The sequence below is a fragment of the Anser anser genome (assembly GCF_964211835.1).
Source record: "Anser anser genome assembly, chromosome: 19".
NCBI lineage: Eukaryota > Metazoa > Chordata > Aves > Anseriformes > Anatidae > Anser > Anser anser.
The window spans coordinates 6,045,756-6,064,411 of record NC_139740.1 but is presented as its reverse complement, the minus strand read 5'-3'; the positions used below and the strand labels follow the sequence as shown (position 1 = coordinate 6,064,411).

General features: G+C 36.2%; 1 protein-coding gene across 1 annotated transcript in view; it reads left to right on the top strand.

Annotated features, from left to right (window-relative positions):
• TBCD (tubulin folding cofactor D) overlaps positions 1 to 18,656 on the top strand; it is a 126,963-nt gene that overhangs the window by 72,222 nt on the left and 36,085 nt on the right. The window contains exons 19-26 of the mRNA XM_083805757.1: positions 3,802 to 3,882; positions 4,615 to 4,688; positions 5,297 to 5,414; positions 6,843 to 6,903; positions 8,491 to 8,513; positions 15,652 to 15,683; positions 17,837 to 17,899; positions 18,326 to 18,402. Coding sequence (XP_083661883.1) covers positions 3,802 to 3,882; positions 4,615 to 4,688; positions 5,297 to 5,414; positions 6,843 to 6,903; positions 8,491 to 8,513; positions 15,652 to 15,683; positions 17,837 to 17,899; positions 18,326 to 18,402 — 529 coding nt within the window. The remainder of the gene's footprint in view (positions 1 to 3,801; positions 3,883 to 4,614; positions 4,689 to 5,296; positions 5,415 to 6,842; positions 6,904 to 8,490; positions 8,514 to 15,651; positions 15,684 to 17,836; positions 17,900 to 18,325; positions 18,403 to 18,656) is intronic.

The window sequence follows — 18,656 nt, the reverse complement described above, 5'->3', positions numbered from 1 at the left end:
TGTTTGACCTTACAGTAAACATAAACAATAATCATAAATAATAAAATACAACAAACATAATAAATATAAACAATATTATGTTTATTGTTGTTGCTTTTCTAATAGATGAAAACTTGTTTTTTCTTCTTTCTGCATCAAACTGCTAATTACACATAAAACATGGTGAAAATGCGACCAGGATGTTCCTCCAACTTGTCTACGTGATCTGTTACTTTATAGATGCACTGAAACTGGAGGAAGCAGCCAAGAGGCATTATTTGTGGGTGTCACAAAACTGTCTAGGCTGGTTAAGCTTAGATAAGATTAGGGAATTCTGAAGAGCTGGAGCAAATGGAGAGGCTGTTATGCTGGCAGTTAGACTCTGATATGGGTAAAAAAAAAAATAAACTAATGTCCATTTAAAATAAAAAGTGCTTTGCACAAGTTGTTGAATTTGTAGACCCTTAATTTGAGTGCTTATATTTTTCATAGAAAGCTCAGTGAAACTCTAACCACAGTGTGCAGCAGTTCTGAAAAACCAAACTGATCACTGCATTATGGAGTCTGCACAGAATGTTATGGGAAATACCGATGCTGGTGTGGTGCTATTATAAATCAGTGGCTTTTCTTGGAATACCATGCTCTGTTCTGGTCAGCTATCTGAAAGAATAATAAAGCTGAAGTAAGGGGAATTCAAAGGCAAGCTGGCTGCACAGGATGACTAAAACGAGTAAAAGATTGCACTTCCTCATGAAAAGATGAAAAAGGCTGAGGGCTGGGTTCTAACTTTAGTTAGATGTCTAAGACAGACAGTCTAGTCTAGTTGTCTGGCCTCTCTCTGTAGTCAATGCAAAGAGACAGGCACCTACAGAAAGTGATTCAGACCATTTAAAGATACGTAAGATAAATTGCCCTATGGACTTGCATGGTGCTCTGAGAAGCCAACAGGTTAGAAAAGTTCGAAGAGATTAGATTCTTGGGGAATAGAAACAGCAAAGAAAAAAGGCTTATGCTTCTTTATCAGCTTTGTAACTTCCAAGGAACATTTTTTAAAGATAAATTGAACTGAATGCCTGTCTCTCCTTGAGTATTTTTCACTCATTTGGCCACCACCATATTGTCCCTTTGGTGCATAATCGTTCCGGTGCATATCTTCACCTTTTACCTACTGTCTTTCCTCTATGGTCCACACCCTCCTCCTACACTCTTCCTCTGAGCTCCCGCCTACTGAGCCGAGATGGGGAAATGCAGGCGCCTGGTATTCGCTGCTGCCCTGGATTGGTAGACCGTCAATGGAATTTTTGGAAGTCTGGCTTTCTATACTAGTGAAAAATTGAATATACTCAAGATTGGCACACATATTTTTTATTCTCTCTTTTTAGTTTGAAAGCTAATTATGTTCTCCTTACTTCTTGAGAGCTGTGATAATTTTTCTCTCAAATGTTCATTTATTACTCCTTTCATTGTGATTTCCAGAGGTTTTGTTGGAGTGTTACTTACCTGAGTGAAAATATTTGAAGGTTGATTTTTTTTTTTTTACTTCTTGTGCTTTCTTTAAGTTATGCAACAGAAAGAATAAATTTGCAAATTCTTCATAAATAATCTTATACAGTTAGTAGCATGATTCCCTGAAACCATGTTCAGTGTTATTAATCAAGCTCTTCTTTGTAAATTATTTGTCATCTAATACATTATATTACTTGTTAAAATCTTCACCACTTTGCTTTTTGAGCAGGATGTAATTATTTGGGTCGATACTTAATTATTTCCTTATTTTTGTCTGAGTAACATCAAAGCAAAGTGCATAAGCATATATTTGGCTGCACAGAAAACATGTATCATTATGATGTGGTAGGTAGAATGAACCTTTCTGATCGGTATGCCTTAAGGTGGTGTAATTGTTTATGTAGCTGGAAAAAGCTACTTGAGGTTCATATTGCAGATCTAGAATCTTTAGCTCTCTCTCTCCCACCCAGATAAATAAAATCCTGGTACACTGTTTTAACAGCGTGTTGCTGCTATATGAAAGGACACTGTGCAGGTGTGAAAGTCTGCGCTAGGGAATCTGCTTTGAGCAGCAAAAGCTCCATAAATATGTGTCAGTTTCTACAGTTGAATATTTTTTTGGTTAATAAATGATTTATGATACTGCTTCTCTACAAGAATATAGGTTTTTAGATATATGTGCTATGTATGTGTGTGTATATCGTTGCTTATCCTTCTAAATCCAGATGTTTTTATGCAAATTTCGTATGCTAGCTGTCCTTTGGAAACTTTTTGCTGAATGTTCTTTGAAAGATTCAGCTCAAATCTGTTAATCTATTTCTGAGGATGAACGTGGAGGAAGCCTATGTCCTATTTTGTATGAACTGGGAGCAAAGAGACTGATTTCAGGAGTTCTGGGCTGTGTAAAAGTAGAGTTAAGAAAGAAACTTCTTAATCTAAATAAAGAGCAACATTATCAGGAAGGCTAGAATTGTATAAAAGCCTACTTGTATAAAATACTCTGTAGGGGTCAAAACCTGAGGGCTCCAGGTAAAGACAGTTATCAAGTAAAAGTGGAAATGAGAGTGGGCTATTGACACAGTCCAAAAGATCCACCTTTAGCTGTGCAACTAAGTTCAGAGTAAAATGGCTTGAAAGAATGGTGGGTGCTAAAACTAAGATCCAAAAAGCTATTGTGAAGAGAAGAGTTTAGCTATGTCAGAGGGAATTTGCGTGTTCTCCCAGAACAGGGAAGGGAACAACAGAGCAATGAATTTTACTATTTCTCTGCTGGCATCAACAATCCGTCAATCCAGCTGGCAGCCTGCCTGTAATCCCCCTCCAGGGCTAGTAGCAGTAGCAGATGGTACTTCTGTGTTGTGTTCAAATGACTGAGGTTGTGCTGTGGATTTAAGGATTCCAATTCTTCTGATGAATTGTGTAGATATCAGTGCGTTAACATACAACAGCATTTAGTTTTTACTTTTTCTTTTCTAATTACACGCATGTATATTAATGGAACACTGTTATGGTTGCAAGGGTAATCACTCAAAAGGTATGAAAAGGTGACATCCATGTGTCCTTAATTTTGTCCTTTTGTGTGTGCCATTTTGACACAAACACATTCTACTGGTTGTTTAGCTTTCCAAGATTATTTAACGTACATCAGATGCACTTAAAAAAAAACATTTCACTTGACTTCTGTTGACCTTAGCTTTCAATAGTTGATGCTTCTGAAGATTCGAAAGCAAGTATGTCTGTAAAGTCAGGTAATTATGCAGACTGCCTAGCTAATTACTTCTGGTGTTCCCTCGCATCTTAGGTCTTGACTTTGCAGCATTAATGTTTTTGTCATAATTGACTTTTTGTATGTTTATTTTTTAAAAAGAACAAATCAAAACCATTATTCAATTTTGGAATACTGTCTCTGGGAACATAAAACACATTTCTGTAACTTAAATTTAGTGTGCAGTGTGTATTACACATTAACACATTTCTGCAATCTAAAATTACTACTACATGTATACACTTCCCCATTTTGTAGAATGTAGCAATGGGAACTGACTATTTATTTTTTGCTTTTCGTTGCTGTCAAGCTTTTTGTTTGTACCGAGAATGTGAAAGACTTTTGCAAAAGTGATTTAAATTTTTGACAGTACTTGTAAAATATTTGCTATTGTTTATTTCACTCAGCTGCATCTCATTAAGGAGAAGGCACGGTTAAGTAATTTTTTGGTTGCTTTAAAACTAGAGGATTTTAATCTTTGGAGTAGCTTGTGTTAAAATGCACACACCTGTTGATTCTCTATTCTATCATATAGATCTTTCTCTTTTCAGTGTGTATATTGCTGGTTTTCCTGAGTATACACAACCAATGATCGATCATTTAGTTAACATGAAGATTAACCACTGGGATAGGTAAGTTCATAGAGTCTAATTATATTAACATCCAGGAATTGGCTTTTCTGCATGTGATGCTTATGATACTTAAAACAGAGTTTGTAACACTGTTTGACTGAAGGGAAATAGGCAAGTAGTAGCTGACGTCATCCATGCCTTCTAGCATATTGTCACTTAAAATGCGCTTATGAATTCTGACCTCAATCTGTTAATAGATTAATAAAACACATTTATATGGTATATAGTATATGTGAGTGGTAAACACCAGCACTATACAATTATCGTAATTAAAGTAGATTTCATGCATGGAGATAGAGCTTAGTCATATTCAATGTTCATGAAGATTAAAACATGTACATATAACACAAATGAGATTATATCAGTGCTGATAATAGTTTGCATCACGAGAAATAATAATAGTTTACTGTAGTGTCCCTGCCAATGTATAGAATGAGCCCTCAGGTTCTACCATCCACACTTATGTTTTTCTTTGTCTCTTTCAGCAATAAGGTCTATTCATATAGCTAAAAGCTAGCTGTAGGCTGTCTCTTTGGCCCGTTGTTTTGTTTTGGTGGCTTTTTTTAAGGGGGGAAGGTTAGGATGGACAGAGAATACTATGTTCTTTAATGTTGCTAGGGTCTTTATTCTGGTTGTGGACAGGAGTCCCTTCCTGACCTTGTTTTTTTTAATACATTACTTCTACTAAATTGCTAACAAGAAAACTCCAAAAATGCTTTTTTACATCTTCAGTGTTATTCGAGAACTTTCAACTAAGGCTCTGCATAACCTTACTCCACGGGCTCCTGAATACATGGCAAATGTGGGTAGGTAACTCGTAACAGGTTCTGCATAGAATCTGTTTTGTCTTGTCCAGTCTGGCATCTTCAGAAGAATTTCTTTCTGATTGTTGTGTATGTAATCAAATGTTTCTTGAATGAATTCACAGTCCTTTGCTCGGCCCACTCAGGGTGCCGAGGATATACTAGCTGCTTTCTATTATGCCTGAAAGACAGCAGCTGAAACCCAGGTTACAGATCTTACCTAGACTCCCTAGAGAGGGTTAGAAAGGTGACAGTGGCATGGAAGCGGCAGTTTACATTGAAGTAAAATTCCATGGAGGTGGCTACAAGCCTCATTTTCTCCACCACTCAGCCAACCCAATGCCAATGTTTTTTATTTACGCAAAACAGGGAAGCTAGGTTGTGAGCACAAAGTTTCTAGGCGTGATTTAGCATGCTTTTGTTATAACACTTTGTCAGAATTTACTTGTGTTTTTAAAACTTGTTTTTCACATAATGATGAGGATATATTGGCCTGACTTTCCAGAAATGGTTTTCAAATGTTATTTCTAGGCTGACATGTTTACATTTAGAACTGCGATCTGTCAGTATGCTCTGTTTTAAAAAAAAAATAATTATTTAATCTCTTTCAGTTTTGCCAAGACTGCTACCTTTATCAGTGGGCACAGATCTGCACACACGCCATGGGGCAATTCTTGCCTGTGCTGAGATCACCCATGCACTGTGTAAACTAGCAGAAGAGAATAATAGGTATAAATGCTAGATTATCTTGACTATAAATTTTCCTTTCATGTCTGATATATTGAAAGCCTCCTCAGTATAATTATGGAAATCGCATTTTACTGAACTTCTCTTCCATCGAATTTTTGTATGGTTATCAGTCTTGCCAAGCCTTCACATTTTATTTGGTGATGTTACGCTTAAGTCTAAAATCATCTTGGAAAGTGAGAGCATTTATTGCCTTATCTGGAGAATTCAAAGATACCGTTTAAGTATAGATTAACCCATCCCTGAACTACCAGCCCTTCCCCTGCAGTATTTTGTCTTCCTGGTGAGGGAACAGTCTTTCATGTTCAGTGTTAGAGAAACAGCTTGTTGATTCTGATTGATTTAAATAGCATTGTTGAATGGAAGGGATGTGTAAACACACACGCACGAATTACAGTTGAGATATATCCAGAATAATTGACAAAATTATTTGGCAGCGTCTTTGCATTAGTGTTGTAAAGAAATGAGTGACTTACCTTTTTTTTCCCATGAATCATTTATGAATAATGTTTGGAAGTCATTATTGCAGAACTAGAATTTGGAATCTACATTAGTGGTAGAATTTTATACTAGCTTGACTTAAATAGGGATGAGCAGGTGTTTAAGATCAAGGCAGTGGATGATAAGACCCCAAAATGCAGACTTTACTGAAAATAAATATGGTTCTGCAACAGTCATGGATATGTATTTCTTCAATGTGTGTGTGTGTATATATATATATATATATTATAATGGACTTTATGTCCTTTTTCATACAAAAGTTGGATAATTACTCTGATTAACCTTTTTTTATTTTACTTCTGAAAACATTCTAATGCATTCATACAAATATATCTAAAATGGTGACATTTAATAAATTCAATGTCATTGTACGAGCTAAATATACTGAGAGGAATTCAGATGAAAGGTATGAAGTATATACTGTTTTTTTATGACTTCGGTGAGAAATAGGATATGTATTTGTCAGTAGTGTGTAACAAAAGTTTGTGTTAATCTTAAGAGTCGCCTTTTCAAGTAAGTAACATATTTTGTGCATGTGAATGAAGCTAAAAAGTTAGCAAAAAAGATGTAGAGCATTTTTACTGGTGGGAAATGCTTGATATTTATGGAAGAAACATAGAAGTGGTGGAGTACAACTGAAATGAGAATAGCTATTTGTGTATATTTATTATAGTATTATTAATAAATGACTTTTTAATAATCTTTTAAGAATGTTTGCTACATAGTAAGGAAAGAACTTACTGATATGTTTAGTGAACTTGTTAAAATTAAATATTGCATATTTCTCTTGAGAATAGTTTGGGAGTCAAATGATTGTTTTTCTATTTAAAATACAATAAAGTCATGGAAGAAAAGTAACTTGTAGCATGATTAGGAAACCAGACTTAAAAATTTTGTATACCTTTACAGATCTGTAACATACTATTTCAATGAAAAATCATTGGAGGGACTGAAGCAAATCCATCAAGAGGTTTGTAGGAAGTATAAATGTATCTTGTAACGTGGTATGTTGTATTATTTTTAAACAAACATTTGTAATTAGGACAGTTGTTCTCCACCCTCCTTTTCCACTTGCCAAAAGTAAACAATCTCCCAAATATGAATTTGGACACGCTCTAGCAGATTGTTTGACAAGTATTGTGGACCATGTCTCTTACTTCACAATAATTTTGTATTTGGTCCCTTCCTGTTCTGCCAGCTTCTTAGCTAAGGCACTTACTCTATCAGTTACACTTCTGAAGTATTGCCTGGTGTTTTGTTTTGTTTGTGTTTTTTTTTTTTTTTCCTTCTGTTCCTTCTTCCTTTCTGTACATGTTGATCGGCCTTGCAGATGGATGGTATGGCTGTTCCCTTAATGTGACTATGCTCAGGAGAGATCTATTCAGTCTATTTGTTCTCTGTCCTTTATATTCTGTTTTTGGGTTGGTTTTGCTTGTTTGTTTTTTAAAGCATAGTTTTAGTGCTAAACTCTTGCATCCATAATTTACCTGTTTATAGACTTCAGAAGTCACATTCTGGATTTCAGCTGATACATTGTCTTTATCTAGGACGTCTTTATGATAGGACAAATGAAGTCTTGTCCTGCTCATAAAAATTTAAAGCACTTGTACAAAGATAATTTTGCTGAACTTGTCCCTTTAGTCTTAAATCATGTATGTTGTTGGTTTTTAATTCTGGTTCCTATTTCTTCACCTTGTGGAATAGACGGTTCTTCAGCATTCAGGCTCCTGCTCTTTTTTTGTGGTGTCTGTAGTCCCTCAGTCCCAGTTCTGACTGACTAAAGCTGTCAGGCTTCACCAGTTACCCATTAGGCTTTAAGTCTGTTGGTGCTTGTTAAATTCTGTGCTGCTGCTACAAGTTGAAAAGGCATCCTTGTCCTTGTTTAACTTTCTTGTGTTGAAATGCCTGTAGGCTTAGTCAGCACTATCTGTTCTGTTACAGTGGCCTTAATTTGTTATGATATTTTCCAATTTCTGCTCTTGTCTGTTTATAATTAATCTGCAAAGTTTTGATGTAAGCTCTTTTTAAAAATCTATTCTTTCAGGTTTTACTACAGCTAAATTTGATAATCTCTGATTTTTGAAGATGGTATACTGTAATGCTAACAATGAGACAATGCAGTCACAATTGAACTTAAAGTTTTTTTTCTGTTCAACCTGTAGCTAACAGATACTCTTGAGTTTTTAGTCAACACAATATACGGTTATTCTAAAAGGGACAACTGTGGAAAGCAAATGTATTTTAAAAAGCAGAACTAGCTTGCAGAGTATGTGCAGGAGTTGCTAGGATTTGAAATGAAGAAACCGAGTGCTTTATGAATGTGTTAAATGGGTTTCCTTTGAATGTAAAATTTGGTTGGATATAGTCTTAATGTGTCATTGGAAATAGTTGTTTCATAAAACTGTGTACTTTAAAAATATTTTTACTTTGATTTTTATTTTTAAAATAATCCCAAGTGCTGTGTAGCACACAGTGTGTAGACATTGCATGCGAGGACGAAAAATGAAAACACTTATTTCAAGAGAACTTTCTTAATACTGGTGTGTTTTTTCCTCAGCTTTGCAGTCGACAGTTGTACAGGTAAGAAAATAGACTAAAAAATTATTTTCTGTATTGGAAAGTATCAGTAGAAATAATGAGAAAAGTAGCATCTAGGGGCTTTTTTTGGTTTGTGCAAATTAGTTATACATACCATAGACTGCCAGGCTAGCACAGTTCATCAGAATGCAAGCGCATGCATTCTTTTGGCTTTGTCTACCTATTATGGAGACCAAGGCCATTTTAAAATGGTTGTGGTGTTAGAGAGTGCGACTTACAGGCATGTTAGACTAATGGGAAAGTGGTAAGTACTGGTCGCAATGTTGTGACAGAGTTAAGGAAGGGAAAGAATGTGGAACGGAACATGATCGCTAATCCATGGCTTCAGCAGTATGTAAAGGATTTCTTTCCTGTTATTCACCTGTACTATAGTACTTGTACGGTTCAAATAGCTCTGCAGAAATAACCTTTCAGTACAAACTTACTGTCTTTTTTTTTTTTTTTTAAAGGAGCTTCTAGCTAAATTCTAGAATTACTTTCTCCATGCTGTGTAATGACTAGGCCAGAAGTATTACAAAAGATTCAATACAATTTTTTAATTCTTGAGCCAAAGAAAATGAAAATGAGTTTTCCCCGAGTTGTTTTTCAACTTGTTCCTATTTATTGAAGCTTCCAGGAAATAAAGGGAGCTTGCCTAAGTAACTGTTAAGTAAATGTGAATTAAAACTGGTATGTGACTTCAGGGTTTGTTCCTAAATTTAAGGAAATCAAAACATAATTAATGACTTGTATTCCATAATGATTGTATATGCGAATTAGTTTTTTTCTTTAACTGACAAATTGTGTGGGCTTTTAGGCAGTTATCTAGTTCACTTCTTTGCACATGATGTATCTGGAAACTGTAGAATCTTAAGTAGTTGTTTTTTTTGTGTAATTATAATCTATGCTTTAAATAATTTTATGTAAGATTTTGTATCCTCAGTCTTCCTGAAAAAAAATATTAATGTTTGCTTTTTGAGGCGTATATGTACTGATGTGAAACTTCCATTCCAAGGTTAGCTTGTTCTGGAGGATACTTTTAATGCTGATACTGTATATTAGTGTCTTTGTGGGTGGCTGTCTTGGCTCCCATAAATTCTTTAATGTCAGGGTGGAGCTTGGGTGTAATTTGTTTTTGTCATAATGTGCACTTCTTGCACTTAATGGTATTTATAAGATGCCTACAGAAATGTTTTCATCCTAGATAAGACTTCTAATTCAACTCCAAGCAAATTGATTCATTGCTGTTTACTCTAATACTTAGGCAGAGACAGAGATGTCTACTGTAATCCATATTTTACAATATTGGTATGCATAAAATGTTTTAAAATTGGACAAGAAAAATAAACTAGGTTATAAAAACAAAACAGCAATTTGAGTATTGCTAGGCAAGCATTTAGTGAAACAAGCCAAACTTGTTCTGTGATGAGTAATTGTTGCACATAATATTCCAAAGATTTCCATTTGAGAAATTGCTACCGGGAATTTTCAGTGTAATAATGTCTTGAAGGAATGTTGAAAACCTATGTGTTTTATTTGTGTTTCTAGTTTTTAAACTCCTGAAATGAAAAAGGTCTGGTCACTTGTCTCAACTGAGTGTTAGATATTTCACTTTCATTTCTGGCAACAAAACAGCTATCTTCTTCTGTACTAAATGGATTTTAATGTGTTGATCAAGCTGTTTTCATAACCTACTTTGGTCTATGAGACAGAAAAGGAAGTAAACTGTTAAAAGTTCTGTTATTTTTATGGAAGTTGTAATTTATATGTTTTGAACTGCGAAATGGGCTGTGATGACCTTAATTGCCTAACTCAGGATTCCACTGAATATCGAAGTAACTCAAGCCAAAAAAGTTAACGCCACAGTGCTGTAATGGAGACCTGCACGTAACTATCCATCTTACTTTGTTTAGCAGCTCTGGTGATGTCTTTAACCTGATTTGGAGCGAAGTCCATGAATTATCCTTCAGACAGGACACAGGCAAAGCTTTGAGTTTCCCTGTACAGTCTCTCAATTTTGAGAACATTTGAAGTAATCAAATTTGTTTATGCTAATTGCAGAAACTCCTGTCTTCTACTTTATTAGCATCTTTGAAAAATGTTAGTGTCTTTTCGTCTTCCTGTATAAAAGCTTTTCTGGACCTAACGTAGTATGCTGAAAAAGGAGAATGCAAGTCCAGGCGCATCCAGCATGTACTTCCTTTCATTAGTTCTGTTTCTGACACATTTGATGCACTGGTTTGTCTTGAGGAGCTGGTTGGTTTAAGCATTTGCATGTGCACTTCCAGCTGAGTATTGCCTGATTTTCTGTATTAAATGGTCAGTAATTATGGCAAGTCAGTGAAGCCATGCAAAACATACCAGTTCAACAGAGTGTTTGTCAGTTTTGTGCTTTATGGGCTATATTATAGAGTTATTAAAAAAAAAAAGCTCATATCTTATTTGCTTTAAACATTATTTTTATACATAAAAAACTTGACACAAAAATGTGGCATGTGTTGTCAAAAGCTGTCTTACTTGGGTTAGGAAGTCAGTCTGCCAGTTTAAACAGTTAATGATCAGTCTGATTTCGTATACCGCTACTTCCACTGAACCAGCATTGAACCTTTTTTGTAGTACGCACACTTCTGTAATGCACCTAAGACCTTGTGCTAGTTTTCAGCATTGAAAAATCCTCAAGAAAAATTTTTTTTTTTAATAGTAGTTCTGTTCAGATTCTTTAAAATATGTCATCTGATATAGGATTCTTGACTGTACATTCACCTGAATAACGTTGAGATTTTTTTTCCTTTCTTGTAGCCAGTTCTGAGTCTGGTAATACAGGTCATAATGCACAGAGTTGGGTAACGAGATAATTTAGGGATGGATATGGAAGTGCTACAGACACAGACTGCGCTTCTTCCAGGTGGTTGCATGGCACTTCTGTATTTCAGCAAATGTTCTCTTACTGGGCCTTCAGGGTTCCCATCAGAGGAGAATACGACAGGAAGCACAGCGTTTGGTAGCAACACCCACATGGGATGATTCAGTTGGTACAATGTGCTGCACGCTGAGTTTTGCTCTGATCTCATTCTTTTAACATACGGAGAGACGGGCTGCATGTATTACAGTCAGCTATGTGAGAGGAGCGATTTTCGATTTTTAAAAGAGCAGCCAGTTTAAGTTGGACAGCCATCTTCAGAGTTTCAGCTTTTCCAAAAGAGTAAGGTAGCCTGTAGGTGTTGACAGGTACTAGGCAAAAGACAAACTTCTCATTTCAAAGACCCCTAAGTTTGCAGCAGATCGTGATGGTTTCAGGGCAATGTGTTTCTTGGCAGTCATTTATGTAAAAGAGATTTTTAGGCATATAAACTTAATCAGCAAATAATTCCAGCCTTGCAACAAAGTTCATCTTAAAAATAATTTTGAGTTTAAATTATTTTTTGCATCTGGTAACATGGTGGTTCTAGGAGTTTGTGCTCTAGGTACCATTGCAAAAAATAAAATGATTACTTACAACTGCTTTTTTGTTTGTTTGTTTTTAACTGACACGTGGCTGGTGGTGCTATGCTTTATACTCAGGCCAGCTTTAAAGGTTTGAATAGAGCAATGAAATATTTGAGAGTGGGAGGGAAGGTCACGTAAAAAGGAATTAAGAGACATTTACTGCTATTTGCCGGATGATCCAGTGCTCAGCTTTTTTTGTTGCAAAATGACACTTTGTACCATATAGTTTCATGTACTTGAAAGAGCTGTAAGGTGAAATTCTTTTGCCTCTAACTGAAGGCACTGGGAAAACTCTTATTCCACAGAGCCAGGATTTCACATGCAGTATTCCAGTGTTAGAATACAATAAAAAAAAATGTGTATGCCCAGCATATGAATTTACAGTAACCTAAAAATAGGTGCTTCTAAGGTTAGTATTGTTTAATTTCTGCATCTGTAGGGGATGACAATGGCAGCTTTATTAAATACATGGATTTTTATTTATTTATCTGTGCTTAATGGTATCACTTGCTGCCTCTGTGTACCTCGTTATAAAGACATTTTGTACTTTCAAAGCCCTGTAAATTTATAAACTGGGCCTTTAAGATACCTCAATTCTGTGTGGGACAAATTGTTCCCATGGAAAATAATTGGTTACTATTCATATGGAGATGAAAATACTTCGGCAAGTGTTCTTAGCTTTCTGGAAATTGAGTATTTGCAATTGAATCACTTCAGATATTCGAGTAATTTTAACTTCAGATTCAGATGTTTATGAAAACATAGATGCTATTCACTCCAAACTCCTTCAGTTAATGCTGTTTTTATAATCTTAAAGATTAATTCTGAACTTGTCCCGAAAATCAAGTTTTAAATAATAATTGAAAACAGCACCATTGATTCTGATTTGGGCCTGCATAATTTTACAATATATACTGGTATACGTAGATCAGCAGTCTTAATCCATTGGCTGTACAAGGGATTGTGTGTTTTGATTGTTTTCCATGAATTGATTGTAATGAATTCTAAAACATTTATAGTGGAGAGGCATTGCTGTGGAACTGCGCATAGGAAGCAATGCTTAGGAGCTAATGGAACCTGGGCACTGCATCAGTCAATTTACAAATTGAATTAGTAATTAAACCATGAAACAGGTACATCTAAGAATGTGATGTAACTTGTGGATGTGTCTTTGGAATAAAAAAAGAGAGAATACTGACTGTACAGCAAAATTCAGAATCTCTGAATTAGGTAGATCTCTATCTTTTTAATTTAGTGAAATACTACACAGCGAGATAAAGTTAATACAGAGATGCACATCATGTTTGACAAAGTAAACACTGACTGGGGAAAGATCTAGGGTTATGGCTGAATTCTCAGTTCTAAAAGTTCTAAAATAAATGTGAGTTGTGGAAAAGGAAACAAAAATAGATATGTTGACAGCCATACTGTGCTGTGTGGACAGGACATGACTTGAAAAGTTTTGCAGAGAAGAACACCCAGGATCACAGTGCCTTCGAAGATAGATTTGATTATAGTTTCTCTGTTACGTGGAAATCTTACTGTGCAAGCCTGTGTCATTGTTCTTCGTTCTTCCACAGGGACAACAACCCTCAGTGAAGCTCTAAACTCTGAAATTAAATTAAGCTGATGTAATACCAAAGGAAGGGATAGCTGTCAAATTATTAGCATAAGAGTAGCTTTGAGTGGCCTGACTTCCTTATTGGCAGTCTGTAGAAGTGGAGAAGAGCAGCCTTTATGACTCAGTTCTTGCTTTGTAGTTAGAACAGAAGTCCATATCTGAATCCTTGCATCAGCAGACTCTGTTGCACACCAAACAAGCTTACAAGATGATTATTTTATACTCATTTACAGTAAGACAACAGACAAAAGGCAAGGAATGGGTGAGGTACAAAACGAAGGGAAACGAAACACTGAAGAGGAAGCAGGCCGTACCACATCATTCTTCTATTTTTTGCCACTGTATCAACTCCTTACATCTGTTCTTTGTTTTCTAATTTAAATTTTTTAAAAGTTGGAGAGCAGACAGCATGGCAGGAAGATGGGATAGATAATACAAAGAAACTACCACTATGGGGATGTGGAATCCGTGCTTTCTTCCGATAAACTGAGCTGTAGATAATTGCATAGAGCTTAACGAATTGATTGTCAAAAGCAAAAATTTCTCAATTAAAGGAACTGCTGATCCATGGCAAATGAGAATATTGTGGAGTTGGCAGCTCTGCGTTACCTGAAAAAACAATGAAAATGTTGAGCAGCCAGAAACCCAAGTGCATGTAACAGGAGGCACCTACTTGTATGGAATGGAAAAACTTGTTTAAAATGTTTAGGCTTTTGAAGCTCGTATAAAAGGATAAATTGGAGAACAAAGTTATAATAGTTGTTAGGGTTGCTAAGTTTGCCTTGTGAGCACAGCTACTAATTTTATTGTGGGGAGGTTGGAGGGAAGAAAAGGGTTCTATAAAAAAAAATAATAATATAAACAAAAAGCCTTTGTTGTTCCTCCCCCTTGCTGGGAGTTTCTGCCAGAGCAGGGCCGTACAAACAGGTGATTAAGGGTTTGGCACACCTCAGGGAGGAAATGTTCTAGCAGAAGTGAAGGGAGACAAGAATGAGGAGCCAAGGGAGGAAATATCCAAAGGAAGGGCAGGGGTCAAAGGTTCAGAATATGGGAAAACGATGCCACAGAGGGTGACACTGAGCAGAACAACTCCGAGCAATGCTCACGGTGCCTTGGGGATACCCAGGGAACCAACAGACATTGTTCAGTGGTGTGAGGAGACAAGTCTCTGCCCAAAGATGTGAGAGGCTGCAGAATGGAAACAGGCCCTGCAATTTCCAGGATGCTTCTCCCTGTCTGCTTTCTCTTCATGGTGTCAAACGTTCTCTTAACCCAGTGCCGTCAGTGGCCAGGTTAATGTTCAGACAGGACACTGGGCTAGATAGGCCTCAGGTCTGAGCTGGTAAGACAGTTCTTAGGTAACACACGTTCTTTTCAGGAAGGTCTTAAACATCTTAAGCCACTGACTTCTTTCTCCTTTCTGATGTGTTGGATTTTTTTTTACCACCTTTCTTGTGGTGATGAATGCAAAATCAGCTCTGAGAGGTCTTTAGCAAGGAAGAGGAGGGTGAAGAGAGAAGGTTGAGAAACTTTGTAAGGAAAGTGAACCAGTTAATGTTTGTGAAAATGGGAACTGGTAAGTGAAGTTTCCATTTAATGTTCCAGAGGTAAAGGTTTTGTTAAAACATTGCATGTAATTGCCTTTCAGTTGTGCAAGTCAGAAGCTCACAGAAGCTGTAGGACTGAAAAATCCTGTGGCAAGTTCCGCAGGTTTCTAATGCTTCTAAGGCGAGTAAAAAGAAAAGAATGAACCTGACAGTCTCTTATTATCCACATTAATATTAGAAAGATTGGGTCTGCATTCCTTGGAAGAAGAAAGTTAAATATTCAGAAAGGTTTTGTATAAATCATGCTGAGGTCAAGAAAACAGTTAATTTAAAAAGAAGTATTCTAGCATTGGTCAGGTACAAAAGATGAAGGTACGTTGTGAACTGCTTTCATTCTAAAATGGCTGAGTCTTATTTTTGCATTAGGCAGTGCACTCGGATTGCTTGTGATAGGTTATGCTCTGATGCCTCTGTTTCTGCTTTGCAGGGGTTTAGGTGGAGAACTGATGAGACCAGCTGGTAAGTATCATGGCTGGGATGTGAAGGCAGAACTTGCAGTAATGAATTCTTCTGTTTACTTTTTTCAGTTTGTTTTACATACATTGCATTGAATGCATAAATAGAGCATGCACAGTAATTAAAAATACAAAGTTTGAAAGCTAATCGAAAGTCAGGTATGCCAGAACATTGTTTGCCAGCACATTTGTGAATAACCGTGTTTGTGTAAGAGTTGAAGGTAGTTCTTGGTTTTATGTCAGACACTCTTTGCACAGAACTAACTTTCTTCAGGGCTGAATTGGCTTCCTTCCCTCATATACTCCAGCTCCTCTCCAGAAGAGATGTGATCTCTTCATTAAGGCAGATGTGATCATGTAACTAATCAATTATCATAATATGTGTGTGTGCAAAGGTGAAGAATAAAGACCATATAAACAACAGTTCATGGAAAGGGTTGTGTTATATAAATAATGGTGACTTCATGTGGATTTCAATGACCATTATGTACTAAAACACTGTAAAAAGTAAGGGCATTGCAGGAAAGAGGTAGCTTGGGTATCCAGAAAGCGATGTCAAACTTAGTTTCCTGTTCATAGGTTGAATAAAGGAAGCGCTGGATAGCAGATTCTGGCTTTGGATGACTTAATTCACATCTTCGAAGTTAGTGGGTAAAGAAACTTCAGTATCAAGTCAAATAGGAGGGGTGGAGGGGCAAAGGGATCTCTGCATCTTTGAATAAGTTTACAGATGTGACACAGTAACACAGGCTGAAAGAATAGTTATTTACATCTACTGGTTTTTATAATGTGTTTCAGCTGTTAAGCAGCTGAATATTTCACAGTATTTGAGAAGTAAAAATGGCAGTGTTTTGGCATGATATAGCTGTGTAGGTGGAATAAGGGAAGAATTAAAAGTGTTCCACAAATTGCATGCATGTCTAATGAAGATGATGGTCTCAACCACAATAGAGCATAAAAGAAGCACAGAGAACTGAGGAGGAACCCTAAGAGACTTGGGTTTAGTCACATTGTACTTAATCTGTCTGTGAATAAATATCAGAACAAAGAAGCTGACATGCAATATTGAATGGAGTCGGAGCATGGGGAGTCTGTGAGACATTACCATAGTGAAGACTGAATTGGAGAGTAGGTTTGGAGCCCAGTAAGTTGGTTATAAATGAAGATTATGGTGAACAGTGTACAGAGCCTGGAGTAAGATTCAAAGATAAAGTTGTGGGAGGAAAGCAAAACAAGAAGGTGGCATTATATAGTAGCTTGTTCTGTCCTCTCCACCAACTCTAAAGCAGTCAGATAATCATTCTATACTGATCTGTGTCTTATTTTAACTGATCACCAGGAGGTGAGTGATAGTGTGCTCTCTGAGCACTGAGTTCTCATTTGAGCAGTGCTGTTGATCTGCTGCATAGCAAAAGTTTGCAATGTTTTCTGTGTTAATCTCTATTCCCCCAAACATCTTTAAAACACGCACACAAAAAATACTATTTTGCAAATGTTTTTTGTAAGTTCAGAACTCATTTAAGTGTACAGATGTAAAATAATAAAGCAATGTTAGTTCTTACATCCTTTTCTTGTATTCCGAATATCAAAGGAAAGAAAGCTCCATCCAGTTTGGTAGCTCCTTGCTCTGTGTAGTAAACAGATCACTGCTTCACTCTGTGAAGGTTTAAAAATGCTGTTAAGTAGGAAAACCGTTCACATATTATAATGATTTTTGTGTGTCTTTTTTGTTTGGTTGTTTTTGTTTGGTTGTTTGTTTTTAGTGGTTGTAGTATTAAAACTGTCCAAGTTGTAGTATTGTAGTTAGTAAGCTGTTGCCATTTTCAAACTGGTATAGGAACACAAGGCTAACCAATGGGTACATACGGACCTGAAATGGCTGGGGGGAAAGAATCCATACCAGAAAGCAATGCCTTTGCATGAATGATGGGACTAGCTCATGTCAGAGAGCAATTACTGCATGGTAGCTATTTTATATGTAAGAATCTCCAGTACGATTTCCTTTCAGTTTCTTCTTTGACGTATCTTGGACTTCTCTTTGCAAATTTTGTTCAATTTAAAATTAATGCGTATGTAACTTGATGTGTCTGTATCTTTAAAGTAGCTGCAATTTGTCATTTTTTTGTATTTATCTGTTTGTCAAATTTATTTTTACAGTCTGCACTTTAATTGAAAAGTTGTCACTATCAAAAATGCCATTTAGAGGAGATCCAATAATTGGTATGTGGTATTTTAAATAACCTTTCCTTATCTCAGTAGTTATCATCAAGCTATAATACATCAGTGAATTATGTTTTTCAAAGGAGCAATGAGGATCAGCAAGGTTGGGTGGCCTAACAAATATCAAAATTTCAAAAAGATACACAAATACTGCAACCAATGGTAATGTTATTAGAAGATTTGTTTTGTTTGCAATTTTTTTTTCCTGTTAAGTTTTCAGTATGACCAGAATCAATGTTTGCACTGTGTACTTTGTAAAACAAACCAGAGTAGCTGTACTGGCTAAGAGTCACAACCTTGTTTATTTTGGAAAACCAAGGAAATAAGTAAATACGTATAATTGCTGGTCTTTGCAGAATAGGAGAGAAAATGCTGAAGTTTAGAAAGGAAGAAAGATAATACCGTGTATGTTCCTTACTGTTTCAGAGGGCTGGCAGTGGTTAATAAATGACAGTCTAAGAAGTCTCCCTCTTGTTTCAAGCACTGCACGACAGCATATAAAGGTACAGTAGTTCTTCCTTCTCCAAAATTCAAAGGGGACTTTTTGTTTAATGCTTGAATATTTACCACAAAGGTTGTTCTCATGTGCGTATTTAAACAAATTGACAGTCACTGGCATTGATAATGGGCTGGCAGTGAGGAGTCGCTGATGGTTGCTTGAAGCTGCTTGCTGTCTGCCATATGGTTACATTGATTATAAATTCTATATAATTTATATAGAATAATTTTGTTTTGTATATTACAATTATAATTCATG